Genomic DNA, 17,453 nt, shown 5'->3' on the forward strand with positions numbered 1-17,453 from the left:
CATTTTGCACAGTGCCTGGAAAAAATACTCGTTTAATAAATGCTTGGACCTAAAGTTTGCATTTCAGTCATGGTACATTGAACACAGTGGGCATTTAAAAATGTTTATTAACATCAAATTAGGAGGGAAAAGTACTCTTTAGGTTCTTTTAGTATATAGTCTTTGACCTCTGACAGGTGGTAGACAGAAAATTAATTCTTTAGCTTTGGGCAAGGCTACTCACAAATATCAGTTGGTGAAACATTGGGAAACCCAGGCTAAGTGTACCAAAAAATCAATAGCAAACTGCCAATCATAAAAAGCCAGTGGGACCAGAAAAAAGGGCAAATGAATAAAAAAATGAGTGTTTGAGTAGATCTAAGGAATGTTATTAGCTCTGAGTATGCTTAAGCCAGAAGAAATATTACTTCAAAGGTATGGTAGACTCATTATGCTGGAAATTTTATTTTCTATTCCTTTTCTGGTAATAAAAGAATGAAAAAAATATGCAGCATATAGGAAACATTGAGGAACAGTGGAAAGAGCAGCATTGAGGGGCATTCTGGGAAGATGTTTTAAGAATACCTTTGAGTGACTAAGTAATTTTGACTATTAACACAAAGGACGTATGAAGGAAGATGCTATTTATATCCAGAAAAAGAACTGATAAATGGAAGAATATGTAGAATGATTTCACATACACACACACTATTTATGTCTAATAGTAGTCATTTCTAAAGGGGGGAGGAAGGAAAAAAGAAAAAAGTAATTCACATGATAACTATTATAGGTTTTTTAAAAAAACAGCAAGTTGTAGCTAATAGAGGTATAGTGTCATGTGTAACCATTGTTTTTGGCATACTATGTTATGGAGATGTTTTATTCCATAAGTTAAAAATACAATAAATAAATATTAAGCAAAAAGAAAGGGTTAGATTTTGATTCAGAGGACATGGAGTATACATCTCGGTTTCATGAATTTGGACAATTTCCATCTGAAGAGTCTGAGAGTTGACGTCAGAGGAACTAAGTTCAAATATCCACCTTGCTAATGACTCCCTGAGTGACCCACGTCCCTGTTTCCTTTGGTTAGGGCGTTATACTTAATGATCTCTAAGGTCTTTGTAGCAGTAGGTCTATGTTTCCAAGTCCTTTGACGTCTTTGAGTCTCAGTTTTCTTCTCTGTAAAAAGAGTTAGACTAGATGTCCTCCAAGGTCTTTTTTGGCACTAAATCTATGTTATTATAATCATACTGCTCTTTTCAACTATGAAAAAATTATGCATGTTATCTCTGAAGGAGAACAGCCTAGTATGGTTTTGTTGCTCGCCTCTTTGGGAGATATGCTCTCACATTGTCAGCCCTGAGCCTAAACATCCTAGGATTATTCCCAACCATTGTTCCCTTTCCCAAACTGGCTATCTTTTACAGGACTAGAATTGAAAAAAAGATTCTTTCCTGCTTTACTAGATGATATGTCTGCTTTGGGGGAGTGAAGGGAAAGCAGTCATACATTCTCAGGCCACAGGGTTGCTGTTTTGGCGCACATGGGCCAGCCCTCCTCTAGGCTTACGTCCTTACCCGACCGAGTTCTTTGTCCTCCAAGGCCAGGACACCTGTGCTTTCAGTGAACAGCTTCACCTTTACAGCTGGCAGGGCGTGGCTCGTGGAGAAGTCACCTTGTGTCCCCCACCTGCAGACACAATCAGAGAGGGCAGTTTTTGAGATACTTTGTCACCTGACCCAACTCCAGGGTGTCACTGTCTGTCACCCTTCTCCCACGAAAGCTGTAGGAGTGACAAAACGTGTTAATTAACTTGTGAGACAAATGCAAGACAGATGCTCAGAAAGTTGCCACTGTTTTTGCAGCAAGCTCTCGGGGATCATTTGGATTGAACGTGAACTTCAGCTGGGGGAAAACTTTCCCCATCCCATTTCCATGTGAAAATGTGTTCCAAATAAGGCCCAACAACCCCTGGCATTTGCTAATTTATGCCACATGTTTTGAGGTTCAGATCATCTGGATGCAGCCGTCCTCAGGCAGCAATTGTGCCGTTTGCTTTGCTTCAGCTAATATTGTTAGCTTTTTAAATAAGGTATTTATTTGGTGCTTGGAAGAGCATTGGAGGTGAGGGTTGAGAAGGGTACATTTCAGGAGGTTTACTTCTACCAGAATGAAGCTTGACTTTATTATGCGAACAGCTGAAGAAACATGACTGATTTTTAGAGAGGCTTTGAAGGTTTGCAAAGCACTTTTAGCATATACCATTTGAGCATCACAATAACTAGAAGGAGAGGGCTACTGGATCTGTGACTTCATTATGAAAGAAAACTCTTTGGATGAGGAAAAGTCCTTCTATCAGTTCAGGTTGACTCTTTCTCTACAACTTATCTCTCTTAGAGAGCACCGAGGACTATTGAGAGGTTTAAGTGACTTGTCCAGAGATATCCAGTCAGTATGTGTCAGAGGAAAGAATTGAATTCAAATGTTTTGGGTTTTAATCCCAGTTCTCCATCCCCTATGACACACTGGGAGGTAGGAGACATGGGCAATATTATCCCTATTATATAGATGAGCAAACTGAGACTCAGAAAGATTAAGCAATTCACCATTGTTCATATGACTTGGACCAAAGGCAGAATCTAAACACAGGTCTTCTCTGACTGGAAGTCAGATGTTCAGAAAATTGCCACTTTTGAATCAATCTTCCTTCCTTCCTTCCTTCCTTCCTTCCTTCCTTCCCTCCCTCTTCCCTTTTTCTTCTTCCCTTTCCTAGCAATCTCTCAGAAATCATTATTATGTAGAATCCTGCTGAACCAGAACAGTGTTATCTTACATCCTTTTCCCTCATTGTTATTCACATAATCAATGATGTCAGTTTATTTGAAATTAAGAACAAAAATTTCCTGAAGAAAGGGCTTAGTTAAGGGCACTTGGCTAAATGCTCAGCATAGTTAGGTTGGCCCAATGTGCATGCTGATTAAATAGCTGACAGCCTTATATAGCCCAGTTAGGAGATCTGGATTCTAATCTGAGTTCTGTCAACAACTAGCTGTAGAATTTCAGAAAAATCACTTCAAAGTTCTGGGCTTCAGTTTTCTTGGTAACATGAAATGATTGAATGAAATTCAATCAAACAGATATTTGGTTTTTGAACTTTTGTTGAGATCTTTTGTTTTTATATGAGTTGGGTGACTTTCTATACTTCTCTAAAATGAGAAGTCAGGGTGTAGTTCTTTTGAGCTTTAAATCTGTAATCTGTAATCCAAGACCTTTCCTTACCCAGAGAGCCAGAAAAAAATAGAAAAAGAAAAGAAATAAAGAAAAATAATTAAAAAGGGGGGAAAACTGTCCATCAACATCATTAATATAACCAATGACTGTCTGTGCAAGGGTTTTCTGACCCCAACCTTTGGAAAGAAGGAAGGGAGAGGCATTTTCATATTTCCTCTCTCAGTTTAGGTCATTTAGCTCATATGCAAAACATCATCTGGGAAATGGAGAAGCTTCAGACAGCAAGTAGCAGAGAAGGGATTTCATTCCAATTCTTCAGTGTTCTTTCTAATGAATGGCATAATACATAATAAGATCATATCTAGGAAACTACTTTGAAAGCTGTAAAGCATCATATAGATATAAGGGATAATGATTCAGTGATGGTGATGAAAATGAAATAACTTGGGACATTGTGTAGGCACAAGGACAGGGATGGATTTCTTATGTAAACTAATTCACTTTGATCCATGGTCAGATTGTTCTATAGGATAATGGACATTTACACAAAATCTTTTCCTTTTTTTACTTCCTGCCAAGTGTGTGTGTGTGTGTGTGTGTGTGTGTGTGTGTGTGTGTAGTGAGGATAGAACTGAGAGAAGAGCAGCAACACAGTTCCAGCAACTTCTACCCAGTGGGATGGTTTCCTAAGGATTATCTCTCCTGTTTTGGAGGAAACAGTCCAAACTGAATTTCTGGTGCCAAACACATTGGCTCTCTAGTCAGAATTTGACCAATGTTACTTAAGAACAGTGAAAATCGATCTGAGCCTTTGCTGTGGGATCTCCATCTGGGAAAAATAAGATCATATTAGCTGGACTCAGTTCCTTCCTTCCTCATATTAGCTGGACTCAATTCAAGCAACTGGTGTCTGCTAAGCATCAGAATAGATCAATGACAGGCAATCCATCCATTGGAATGGTACTTTCCATGTTTCCTTTTTACCTACACCATTAGTTGGCATTAAGTTTCCAAGATGACTTTAGGTCAATCTTGAATTGTGACATCAACTCCCAAAGCCCAAACCCAAAATTATCCCAAAGATAATTATCCATTAGTAATAAAATTAAACTCTACCAACCCAACCCTGATTGGACTGGAAAAAAACTTTAAGCTTAGGTTAATTGTAAATTCAAGAATATCTAGTACAATTAGACTATAGATCATGAGAGGCAAACAATGATATGTTCATGTCATTCAATCAATAAGCATTTGTTAAGTGCCTGCAATGGACCAGGTGCTTGGAGATACAAAGAAAAATGAAACACAATCCATGCTTGCAAGAAGCCCTAGTATAATAAGGAAGACAACATGCAAAAAACTATGTACAAACAAGATACATACAAATAAGTTGGGGATAATCAACAGAAGCAGGGCATTAGAATTAAGGGGCATTGGTGCTTCAGTGAGTGGAGCCCAAACTTCAGAATCAGGAAGACTTGAATTCAAATCCTCCCTTAGATACTGCTTCAGTTGTTCAGTCCTGTTTGACTCTTCATGATACTGTTACAATAATATGCCATTACTGTCCGTGGCTTACATGGGATCACACAGCTACTAAGTGTCCGAGGTCCTATTTGGACCCAGGCCCAGTGCTCTAGCCACTGAGTCACTTAACTGCCTCCTGCTAGCTGTGAAACCTTGGATAAATCATTTAACATTTCTTTGCCTCAGTTTCCTTATCTGTAAAATGAAGATAATAATAGCACCTGCCACAAAGTTCATTATGAGGATTAAACGAGTTAACATGTAATAGACTTTGCCAACCTTAAAACGTGTAAATGTTAGCTATCATCAACCATCCATATCCTCGTCATTATTTAAGTCATTTTGTAGAAGGTTGAACTTTAGCTAGAAAGAAGCCATGAAATCCAGAAGGTAACACTGAAGAGGGAGAGAATTCTAGGCACAAAGGATAGCCCATGATTTATTGGGCAGAGAGCAACAATAAGGTCAGTATCACTGAATTGCAGAATACATAAGGGTTAGTAAGGTACAAGATGTTTGGAAAGTTAGGAGAGAATCTGGTGATGAAAGGCTTTAAATGCCAAATGGAAGACTTTTTATTTGATCCTGAAAGTTATAAAGAGCCTTTGGAGTTAATTGAATAGGGAAGTGAATGTTAAAGAAAAGAGGGTCATAGCAATGTCAAGGCTGCAGAAGGGTCAAGAAGCATGATTTTTTTTTAAGGCCACTCATTTTTACAATTAAGAGAGCATTGGTAACTTTAGAGAGAACAATTTTGGTTGGATGATGACATCTGTGGAAAGTCCAGGAGAGAGGTGAAGGAAAGCTCCCACTATAGATGGCCTTTTAAAGTCATTTTGCCATATAAAAAGGAAGAGATGTGGGGTGATAGTTCATGGGGATGGAGGGATCTGAGAAGCTTTCTGGAGAATGGGGGAGACATGAGCATGGACATATAGGTAATATATGCCCATGCATATAGGGAAACAGCCAATAGTCAGAGGGAAATAGAAAAGTAATGAGAGTAGGGATGATAGAAAGGACAATCTACTGGAGAATATGGGATGGAATCAGAGTACCTGTGTACAGAGAGGGGTTTACCTTGACAAGGAGAATGGCCATCTTTCTATGTGAGAGAGGTGAAGGAGAACGGTGACACAATGCATTTGAATAATGTGAGAAGAAGAGGAGGAGAGAAGAGAGAACTTTCTGTGAATGGTCTTAATTTTTTCACTTAACTTTGAATTCAGGATGTCAGCAGTTCTCTTAACATATTCAGCTAAAGCCTTTTCCTTGACAGTTTTACATACTTAATGTTTCTCTTCTGATGGAGGGAACACCAAGGCATTTGCATTTCTTATCTTATTCTACTGGTTCAGTTTGATCACTGGATTTGTTGAAAAGTTTGAAACCTTCAATCTCTATCTTTTCTTGGTATACTAGAATAATTTTGAATTTATTGAGTCCAAATGACACCTTGATCTCATTGAAGAAAGTTCAATATGATAAATTTGCTATTTAATGTGTTTTAAATAATTTGATATTAACTGAAGTAATTAACAAAGTATTTTGGTTTGAGGTTTTTTTTTTTTTTTTTTTTTTTTTTTTTTTTTTTTTAATATGGAAGTCATATCAGTTCTACTTAGGAGTGATAATGGATTTAAGGTTATGCAAATGTCAACTGCCTGCCTGTTTAGCGACTGCTCTGTATAAAGGAGAGAACATAGAATGGCTTATACTTGGTTGAAATGCTGGTGTTTCCATCTTTTGATAATAAATATGTCTGACAGAAAGTACTTTGTATAACTACTTCGTTATTAATTTATGTGCCATTACAAGGCAATAATTGTGAATCTTATCTGGTTCTACCCATCTCCAGTTTTTCTGAGAATCCAAAGTTTCAATCATTTTTTGAGTTAATTGTTCTGTCATCCATCATGTTAATGTGCCATTTTTCTATTCTTCATTTGATTCAACTTGTTTTTATTCTCCCATTTTATCGGCCTTCTTGTGACCATAGAGATGAACAGAGATTTTCCACATCTTCATTCAGAGCTTCTCACTTTGGGTTTGTTTCTCAAGTGTCTATAGTCAAGTTTGTGACTGATGTTGAAGCGTTTATTTTATCCTTTGTGCTTTTTAAAGTCCTAATATTGTCTTAAGGTTAGATTTCAATTGCTAATTAAGGTAATTCTGAATTTCTTGTATATTTTTGTTCTCTGAATTCTGTTCTTCCTATTTCTTTTTTTGTTGCCTTTAATTAGGCAATATGGCACTGAAGTTTCCTACTGAGCTTAAAAGCTAGGTGTTGATATAAATTTCCATGTTTTTTTTTTTTTTTACAGATTTCTAATAACTCTCTCAAGTCACTTCTGCCATGGCAGTGCATGACTATTATTAGTAATAATTATTGTTGTTGTTGCTGTTGAAATCTGATTATAATTAGTTTGGGTGACAGAGGACTCTTTCTCTAACTAACCCCCCTCAGTGTTTAAAGAGATGCTCTTTTCTTCTTGGTTCTAAGAATACAAAGGGGGAAAATTTTAAATTAATTTACATCACCCCACATATTGATCATCAGCAAAACTTCAATGTTTCCTATTTGTGTTTTCCTCAATTGACTTAAATGGAACTGGGTCTTTTATTTTTCTTATTGGTCAAATAGTTCATTCTGGTCTAGGGTCAATTAACATTGATTTCTTTCAGATCTCATTTCTTCATCTTCATTTTAAGCCTACTGGCTCTTGCTGTTGTGTCAGCTTCTAATTTTAGATTTAGTTCACAGGTTCGATATGTTTCAAAAATACTTTAACAAATCCAGCAAAAAAAATCATCCACCAAGGTATCAAAATCTGTGGTTTTGGCTGAAGAAATATGTCTATAAGCACATCTATTTTCCTCTAGAGTCTTTTTTTCCACTCCTTTTCTCTATTAGTTGATTTCTTGCTGTGCCATTGGCCTTGGCTATTGCGATTAATATATGCTCTTAATAGCTTCCTGGAACAGTAATGAAATTGAAATTTAATCAGAAAAGTTCAGAGGTCGATAATACTGGTTGCAAGCAAGGTTGGAAGAGCCAAATGACTATTCTCTTTGGTAAGCAAGGAAGAGAAAGCAAAAGCAAGAAGCAAGAATAGGGAATCAAGTTCAAAGGGTCATCAGAGAGGTGGAAATTCTCACACTTCAAGACAGTGGTGATTTTTAATGAAATGAGCACTGGAACATCTGTGCTTATGTACTATTCAATATATTTATGTGACTTTTTACAAGTCCCTTTATCTCTGTTTCTTCATCTGTAGAGTAGAAACTACATGCCTGCTAATGTCTTTTTCACCTCAAATTCTATGGTCCCATGGTTCCTTTACAACTTTTAGTTCTATAATAACTTGGGAGACAAAGAGTCAAAGATAGGTGATGGTAGCCTTAATTATAGGGAGAGACTTCTTGCATAGATATAGGTATTGGTCTTTTTAATTCCTGATGAAGAGAGAAAAACTATCATTTTGAAATATGAAGAATTCATGTATATTGATCTGCCTATGATGTATGGATATAAATAAAAATATGGATTGTGTCAGTTGGACCACAGATCAGGGTTCTTGACTGCTATACCGCATTGTTGTTGTTGAATATATCTGAGTCTTTGTGACCCATTTGGGATTTTCTTAGCAAAGATACTGGAGTTTCATTTCCTTTTCCAGCTCATTTTACAGATGAGGAAACTGAGGCAAACAGGGTTAAGTGACTTTACCAGGGTTATACATCTAGTAAGTTTCTGAAGCCAAATTTGAACTCAAGAAGGTGAATCTTCCTGATTCCACTCTACCCATTTATATCACCATTGTACTACTTAAAAAACACTAAATTTACTATATGCTGAGAGTGCCAATTGTAATTCTCAGTAATCTACTTGACACCCTCAGAGCCCAGAAACAAATGAGAAACAAAGGCATGCTGTACAGCAGAATGCATTTCAATGTAGCTAGAGGGATATCACAGCTCCCTCCTCCTCCAATTACAGGTTCTCTCTGGCACAGCAAGAGATAACTGTTTCTATTAGTACTTAGCCTGGAGAACGGAGCTTGTGACAGAATATTTATAGAACAGAAGTAAGGTTTAGGTTGGGTTTTACCACTGGCAGGGTGCAGTGGTAGGAAACCCGGACCAGAATTGCAGCTAAGAACCTGAATTTGAATCTTGGCTCTACGCATCTGCTAGCTTTGTGATCTCAACCAAGTTGCAGACCTCTCTATAAAATAAAGGGTTTGTATCAAATTTTCTTTAAACTCCCCTTGAGCAACATGTCTATGATCTTGTCAAAGTTTTCCATAGCCTTAAAAAAAAGGCTTCATTGGATCTTGTCATCGCAAGCAGAAACTCCAAAAAAGAAATCTGTATAGATTAGATACAGCAGGAATTAAGTAGTTAAATGCCAGGCTCTGTGCTAAGAGTTGGGAATACTGATAAAATAAAATAAAATAAAAATAAATCCTTGCTCTCGGAGAGATTTCATTCAAATGGGGAATTCCCACATAAAAGAAAGATTTTTTTAAAAAAAATGGTAGGTTGGGATCTCAAAGGCTGAGCTGGTTAAGAGTTGAGCACCCCTCAAATGGAAGTACTAGGGAGAAACTCATTGATAGGAGGAATTACCAGTGTGTGAAGGATCTCTATGGGCACTGTTTCCTATACTTCTTTTCCACTCCTTCACTTCTACTTTGCACCTCATCCATCTCTCAACTAAATCTGTAGCCTCCCGAGTTATCCGCTATCTTGTATTTGCCCGTTCTGATGACTTTTTCAGAAGCCTCATCATTCTTTCAGATACTTCTGATAACTCTCTCCTTTCTGGCTTTTCATGTTTTCTCTTGGTTTTCACCTCACTTGTCTGATCAGTCCTCCTGAGCCTCCTTTGTTAGCTTTTTATCTACAGCAAGTTCTAATCATTTATTAAGCACTTAATATTTACCATGAACTACAGTGAGCATTGGAAAGAGACAAGTAAAAAGGCAGTTCCTCTTAATGAGCTAATATTCTAACGAGGGAGATAAAATACAAAAGGAAGTTAAAATGTGTGTTTGTGTGTGTGTGTGTGTGTGTGTGTGTCCTGTACAAATGCAGATGGAGAAAGAAATGTAGTCACACTAATCTCCTAAACCTTGATATACCCCAAACTCTGTCCTGGACTCTCATGTCTCCTCCCTCTACATTTTCTTTCTGAGTGACTTTATTAACTCCTATGTATTTAATTATGATGCCTATGTGAATGACTTCCAGATTTGTAAATTATAGATTTATCTTGTCCCTGGCTCTTTTGGAAGGGGATAAGGGAAAGTTGAGTCCTTGACTTTACTCTGCCATCTTGGATCCACCACTTAGCCTTTTTTTTAAGTCTCTTTTGAGCTCCAAACCCAGATCACCAAATACTCATCAAACTTTTTGAACTAGAGATCTCCTAGATATCTTAAACTCAGCGTTTCCAAAACAGAGTTTATTTTCCCTATGTGCTCCTCCCCGCCAAACCACCCAAACTAACCCAGACTTCCCTATTTCTACCAAGGTAACAATCATCCTTTTAATTTACTGGGTTCATAATCTGTGTCATGCATGACTCTTTTCCCACCTTTCTCCCACACAGCCAAACAATTGTCAGCTTTGACGGTTTCTACCTCTACCATCTTTCAAGTCTGATGTCTCTCTAATCACTCCGGTGCACACTAGAACAAGCCTTCATCACTCCTCTTCTAGGTCTTCCTCACCAAGCCTCCTCACGTTGGCTATTGTAGTTGCCTTTCAATTGGCCTGCTTTGTTTAGTCTTTATCCACTTCACACAGAAATCAAAGTGTTGTACCTCAAGCATAGAGCTGAATATACCACTTCCCTCATTTTATAATCTTTATTAGATCTTGAGTTTTACCCTGAATATACCACTGCCCTTTATAATTTTAAATGATTCTCTAGTACCTCCAGGATCAAACAAAAATTTCTTTGTTTTCAATAGTCCTTCAAACCTACCTGGGGGAGCTAAGAGACACAATGGATAAAACCAGGAAGACTCAAATTCAAAGTTGACTTTTTACACTCATTAGCTTTGTGACCATCCTGGAAACTTAGCTGTTTCCTCATCTGTAAAATGGGATAATACTAGCACTTATGTTCCAAGGTTGTTGGGAGGATCAAATGAGATAATAATGCAAAGTGCTTAGAGCATTGTCCAGCACGTGGCAAGTGCTATGTAAACATAAGCTATATCATCTTTATCTCCAGATTAAAAAAAAAAAATAACCCATTATAGTGTCCAGCAAAGTTCTTCTCTTTGTTCCTTTTGCAAAAGACTTCATCTCCCATCTATTTACATTTGCTCTGGCTATGTCTCTTACTGTCTCACTTTCAGCTCTTTATCTTGAAAGTGCAGCTCAATCACAGCTTCTACTTGACCTGCTTCTTCCCCCTCTTTCTAACTACTTTTAATTTAAATAACACATTTGCTCACTGTCTCTATATATGCAATAATATACATATGTAGACAAATATTTATGCATATACACACTCACAAAATATGCATCTATGCAAAAATTTTAGTTCAGCTTGAAGCTTTAATAACTTCAGAATTCTAAGTGGAATAAATAAAATTCTAAATAATAAACATAGACATTTAAAAAGGTAATTATTTAAAATTTTAAAATATTGATATATTACTTATTAGAACTTGATATATCTGTTATCTTTTGCTGTGTATCTCTCAAGTCAAATTCTGAACTTTGTAGAAACTTTTCTCAGCTGCTCTTCAGTTAATGAAAGGATTTCATTTATAATTCTAGCCTTAGGATCATCCACATAATAAAGTTGAAGTAAAAAGTCTGATGGAACATCACAGGAATAAGTCTAATGGAGATAGGGGCCAAGCAAGGTGACCTTCTCCACCAATATATTATTCTGGGGAAGTGTCATACTGAAACTATAGTAGACACAATGCATAATGACAAGATATCCCTTTTTTAGCATCAAAATTTAAAATTTCTCATTCAAAATTTACAAATTAAATAAGCATCAGAGAAGTTTAAATAATGAAACTTTTAAATGAAGTTCTTTGTAAGTTTGTAGTATTTTAACTTCTGAAGTTATTAAAGTTTTAAAGTGCCCTAAGATTTTTGGGCTATAGGGCACACAGGTCTATGAAAGATAAATGCAAAATAGATTCAGGGTAATTTTGTGAGGAAGGCTAGCAATAGAGATGACCTTTGCTGGAAGCTGGAGATTCTCAAAAATGTTCTTGAGAAGAGAGTACATTCCAGGTCTGGGAATCAGGGCTGCCAGGGCAAAGGCATGGAGATGGGAAATGAAGGCTCATATGAGAGGAGCAGGAGGAAGGCCAATTTGACTAGATCATAGTATGCAGGGAGGCAAGTAATATTTTAACAAGCTTAGAAAGGTAGGTTAGGACCACATTTTTTGAAGGATTTTAAATGCCACTCAGAGTAGTTAATATTTGATTCTGATTTTAATCTATTTAAATTCTAATCACTAAGAGTATAATGAGTAGAAAAGTGACATGGGTTGACCTATAATTTAAGAAAAAAACACTTTTTGCAGACAAATTGAAATACAGAGAGATTTAAACCTAGAATGCCAGTCAGAAGTTGCAGTAGGTCAGATGCAAGGTGATAAGAGCTTAAATTAGGGCTATGTTTGTTTGAGTGAGAGAGGACTTATACCTCTACTCCCTAACCTTCTATCCTCAAAAAAAAAAAAAAAAAGTTTAATGGAGATGGAACAGGTTACCCAAGGGATCTACTGATCCAATGACCTGAGAAGATATCATTCAGAAAATTAAATTAACATAAAGTGTATTGTTCAAAATTTATATAAATATAAAAGAAATTTTAATAATTTAAAGTTCAAATTAGGTCTTTTATAAGTTTGTAGAACTTATACTCCTGATATTATTAATATATAAAACTGCACTAAGTCCCTTTTGGGACTCCACATAGATCAGTGACCTTGGACTCCAAGGTTGGCCATGTGACGTTGGACAAAATAACTTATTTATATGTTTGCATTCTAAGAAATTTTCTAAGGCTGTTGATTGCAAAGAAGAGGCCATCCTGCATCAGCAGAGGGAAATACTCATTATGGAGATTCCCTATCTCAATGAAATCTTGATCTTCTTCTGTTTATTCAATTTGGTATTTATTTCTAGACATACATGCTGCTTCTCCTAATAGATTATAAACTTTTTGAGATTAGGGATTAATTCTTTGTCTTTATATTGTCAGCACCTGGTTTATCAGAAGGATTGAATCAGTCCTAGTAAAAGAATCTTTGGGACAGGGAGGCTTTCCTACATATTGAGTATATATGGATAGCATACCTCTGGGTAGAGATGCATAAGAAGATTCCTTTGTGATTTTTTAAAATTTCCCTCTCCCCCATTTAATAGTATTTTATTTTTCCAATTACATATAAATATAGTTTTCAGCATCCACTTTTCTAAGCTTTTGAGTTCCATTTTTTTCCCTCCTTCCTTCTTGCCTGTATCCCTATTTTGTGATTTCTTAAGGAATAACTCATTTAACTCAGCAAACATTTTGTATGGAGCTTCCACATCTCAGACTTTGGCCTAGGAGAGTAAGAAGCAGTTTCCTCAATATAAAATTGAAATGATAATGGAATGCATTTCTTTAACAATTTCCTTCCTATGAGGTAGGTAAATAAAGGTATTCAGATTTTACAGATGAGGAAACAGACTAAGGAGCTTATATGGTTTGTTCCAAATCACACAAAAAGTGATATATCTGACACTTAAACCCAGGGCCTCTGAATCTAAGTCAGTTTACCATTCTATTTATATTTCAAATCTAGCCTCAAGCACTTCATACTTACTAGCTGTATGATCCTGAGCAAGTCATTTAAGCCAATTGCGTCACCCAAAAAATAAATAAATGAATAAATAAAATAAAGGTGTGTGAAGTTCCTTACACCAACAAAATCCTGGATACAATTCCTATCTTATATGTGTGAATGGACTAATGAATTTTATATATACCGATATATATATATATATAATACTTTGTAACCAGAAAGTGCTAATACTTAGTCATTATTATCATTTGTTATGATCATTCTGTTAGTTTCATCTTTACATAGATTATCCACAAACTATTGTCTCTCTTTCCAAATCAATCTTTTATTTCTTTTCTTACTGATAAATTTCATTACTAATAAATAATTTGATGTACTGCTTTAAAGTTTGTAAAGCACTTTACAAATATCTCATTTTGTCATTCCAATAACTATTATTATCTCTATTTTACAGATTAGGAAACTGAGGGAGATGGTGATTAAGTGACTTGCTCAGGATCATATATCTAGTAAATATATGAGTTAGATTTTGACAACTGATTTTTAATGCTTCTCTCCTTTTTCTTTCTTTCACCAAAATGAACATCAAAATGGAAACAACTGGCTTCAAAGTGAGTCTGTAGTCAATAAATCCTTAAAAAGTATTGGCTAATTATGCTGACCTTCTCCTCCCTTGTCTTTTCTATTCTTTGTTACAAAGGATGACTCTATAAGGACATGAAAAAAGGAAGGAGAATAAAGATATAAAAAGCAGAAGATGTCAGTGAGATATTAAAAATACTTGTTGAATGGATACTGAATGAGATATAACCTAGACTATTACTCATCCCTCTCCTCAATAAACTCATGTCTCCCTATTGCCTCCATGATCACATTTTAAAATTCTGTTTGAGTTTTAATGCCCATGATAAGCTGGCTTTTTCCTATTTTTTCTATTCTTCTTACCCCTTATTCCTCCAGGTATTCTCCAATTTTGGTGACATTGTCTTTCTTGATTCTTTACAAAAGACAGCAGACTGTATTTTTACTGGAATTTCCCATTCCTGGAATGCCTTCTCACTCCATTTCCTGGGTTCCTTCAAGACTCAGCTCAAGTCCAATCATCTACAAGGAGTCTCTCATGGTAGTGAGAGAATAGTGAGAGAGGACCTTCTTTCTGAGATTGCATCCACTTTATTCTTTATCTATCTCGCTTGTCCAAGGTTATTTTCATCTTATCTCTTCCATTAGACTATAATATATAATATATAAATAATTATATATTATATATAATACATAGTAATAATATATAATATAAATAATATATAAGCTCCTTGAGGTCAGGGATCATTTTTGTCTTTCTGTGTGTCCCCAGCACCTAACTTTTATTACTTAGGAAATACTTGTTAACTTGACCTATTGGACTATTAGCAATTTTTCAGTTTGTGTATACTTAGAGAAAAACCTCTTCTGGCAGCAGCTGTTAACCTGCACACCCATTATCCACACCCCCTTCTGGGTTAGGTATACCCTGACAATCTGCTGCTCTGACAATGTTCCAGCTGCTCGTACCAGGGAATTTCTTCCCATTTCGAGAGACACAAGGGGAATTGTAGACTAACACATGAGAATGAGGAGAGAAATAAGCATATTTAAAACTCCTACTTTATGCCAGGCACTCTGCTAAAGTCTTACAAATATTATCTCATTTGATCAACCTTGTGAGGTGGGTGCTATTATTATCCCTATTTTATAGATGAATATTATCTGAGACTGAATTTGAACTCAGGACTTCCTGGCTTTTAGCCCAGTTCTTTATCTGCTAGGTCACCTAGTTGATACATGTTATCAAGAGGCTGATGCTGGAGATATATACATTTAGGTGGTCTCCTATAAGTCACACAACATCATCATCACTAGGGAATTATAAGTACGAGGAACTGATTGGGTCCCAGTAACTTTTAAAGTCAGAGAATGTTACTCTTGCAGTTCAATTGCTTTCTGAGATGAAACATTGCATCTGGGGAGAGTTTAGGAAGAAGAGATGTGAATGTTCTTTGGGAAAAGTGGAAAAAATAATACTAGGGAGAATCAACCTTGTACTGTGTATTTCAATAGCATCTGCTTGATAGCAGTCATATCTCTGTTTACTGTGGAAAGCCCCTTATTTGCTGAAGCATTCCCAGACCATATGTTGTCAACAAATGTTGCTAACCAAATACAAACAGTAATTTTCATTAGGTTTCCCCCCCCTGCGAACAACAACAACAAAAAATCCATTAGTCACAAAGGGAATAAACCTTCTTTGGTGACGGCAAACACGAGTGCCAAACCTTTGACAACACAGTGATGCTGATGAATGCATACTCAAGAAGGCCAAGAAAACATCCACTTAAGGGGAACAGAGATACTTGGAGAACTAGATTGAGGGCAGGTTGGTGCTGGGGAATGATGTCAGTGGTTGCCATGGTGATGCTGCTCAGCACAAGGCCATCATTCATTGCCACTGGCGCTTGATTGGGAGTCACTCAAAGTTAGCCGGGCTCGGCATGCTGGGTGTTGACAATTAACTTCAGCCGGGCAGAAGTAAGTGCCATTCCCTGGACCGGAAGGCGTCCCTGTTGCTAAGAAGAAAAGTTAATGATGGCCCAGGGACAACGGAATTAAAATCTTAGGGGTTGTCCTTTTATGTGGTTGTTGGCGTGATCTTTTTCTCCAAGTGAAGCAATTGGGCCACCCCATTGTGTGTGTTACATCAAAGCTAATTGATAGGAGGTTTGGTTGAATTAATGAGTCTAAAAGCTAGAGTTCCCTCTTATCTACATAAATGAGGCATTTGCTTCATAGAAACCGGGTTGTCTGGGAGCCAGACTGTTGAGGATTTTCATTCTCTGGTCTTTTCATTTTCAAGCAAGATATTGGTTCTGTTATGGACTCTTTTTTTGGATCCTTTTTATGAGAAAACTTGAAGAAAGGCATCTAGAGACTGAATAATAATGAGAGTTACATATTCACATAGAACTTTAAGGTTCCAAAGTACTTTTTCTTGGCAAAAAGAGTACAGGATAGAGACCCGGTGTTCAAATCCCTTGAAAACATCTTGGATGCTTTACTATCTGTGAGACTTTGGACAAGTCACTTAATGAGTCTTAGCTTCCTCAATCATAAAGCAAAGGGGCTGAACTCAATAGCCTCTGTGGTCTATGCTTTTTACCACAACACAGTGAAGTCAGTAATAACTGTTATTATTCTCATTTTACAAATGGAGAAATTCACAATAATAATAATAAACAGTTGTATTATTGTAATTGATGTATTTTTCTTGTAATATATTTTACTGGGCAGCCAGGTTTCTTAGCTAATAGAGCACTGGGCCTAGACTCAGGAAGACTCCTTTTCACGGATTCATATCAATCTTTAGACACTAATGACTCAAATCAAATATGAACTCTTTCATTTAATTTTTGAATTTCTGAGGTCAAACCTGGCCTCAGATATTTAATAGCTGTGTGACCCTGAATAAGTCAATTAACCCTGTGCCTCAGTTTTCTCATCTGTAAAATGAGTTGGAGAAGGAAATGGCCAATCACTCCAGGATCTGGGTCAAGATGACCTCAAATGGGCTTGTAAAGAATTGGACACGACTGAAGAAACTTTATATAAAATATATATGTTATAATATAATATAACATCAACCTTGTTTTATTTTATTGCTATATTATTTATTGTAAGGTATTAACCGAAAGATGGAATTATTAACAATAATAGTAATTGATGACGATAATAATGATAATGACGTTTAAATAGTGATTTTGAGTTTGCAAAAAAAAAACTTTATGTCTCGCTTGATCCTTACAAAAACTCTGGGAAGGAGGTGTTACCTTTATTTTAT

The 17,453-nt window shown here is 36.4% G+C and overlaps 1 protein-coding gene across 1 annotated transcript in view; it reads right to left on the reverse strand.

Annotated features, from left to right (window-relative positions):
• CADPS (calcium dependent secretion activator) overlaps positions 1 to 17,453 on the reverse strand; it is a 535,079-nt gene that overhangs the window by 230,545 nt on the left and 287,081 nt on the right. Inside the window, 1 exon segment of the mRNA XM_031953509.1 lies at positions 1,560 to 1,671. Within this exon segment, the coding sequence (XP_031809369.1) occupies positions 1,560 to 1,671 (112 nt within the window).

Source organism: Sarcophilus harrisii, chromosome 1 (genome assembly GCF_902635505.1).
Source record: "Sarcophilus harrisii chromosome 1, mSarHar1.11, whole genome shotgun sequence".
NCBI lineage: Eukaryota > Metazoa > Chordata > Mammalia > Dasyuromorphia > Dasyuridae > Sarcophilus > Sarcophilus harrisii.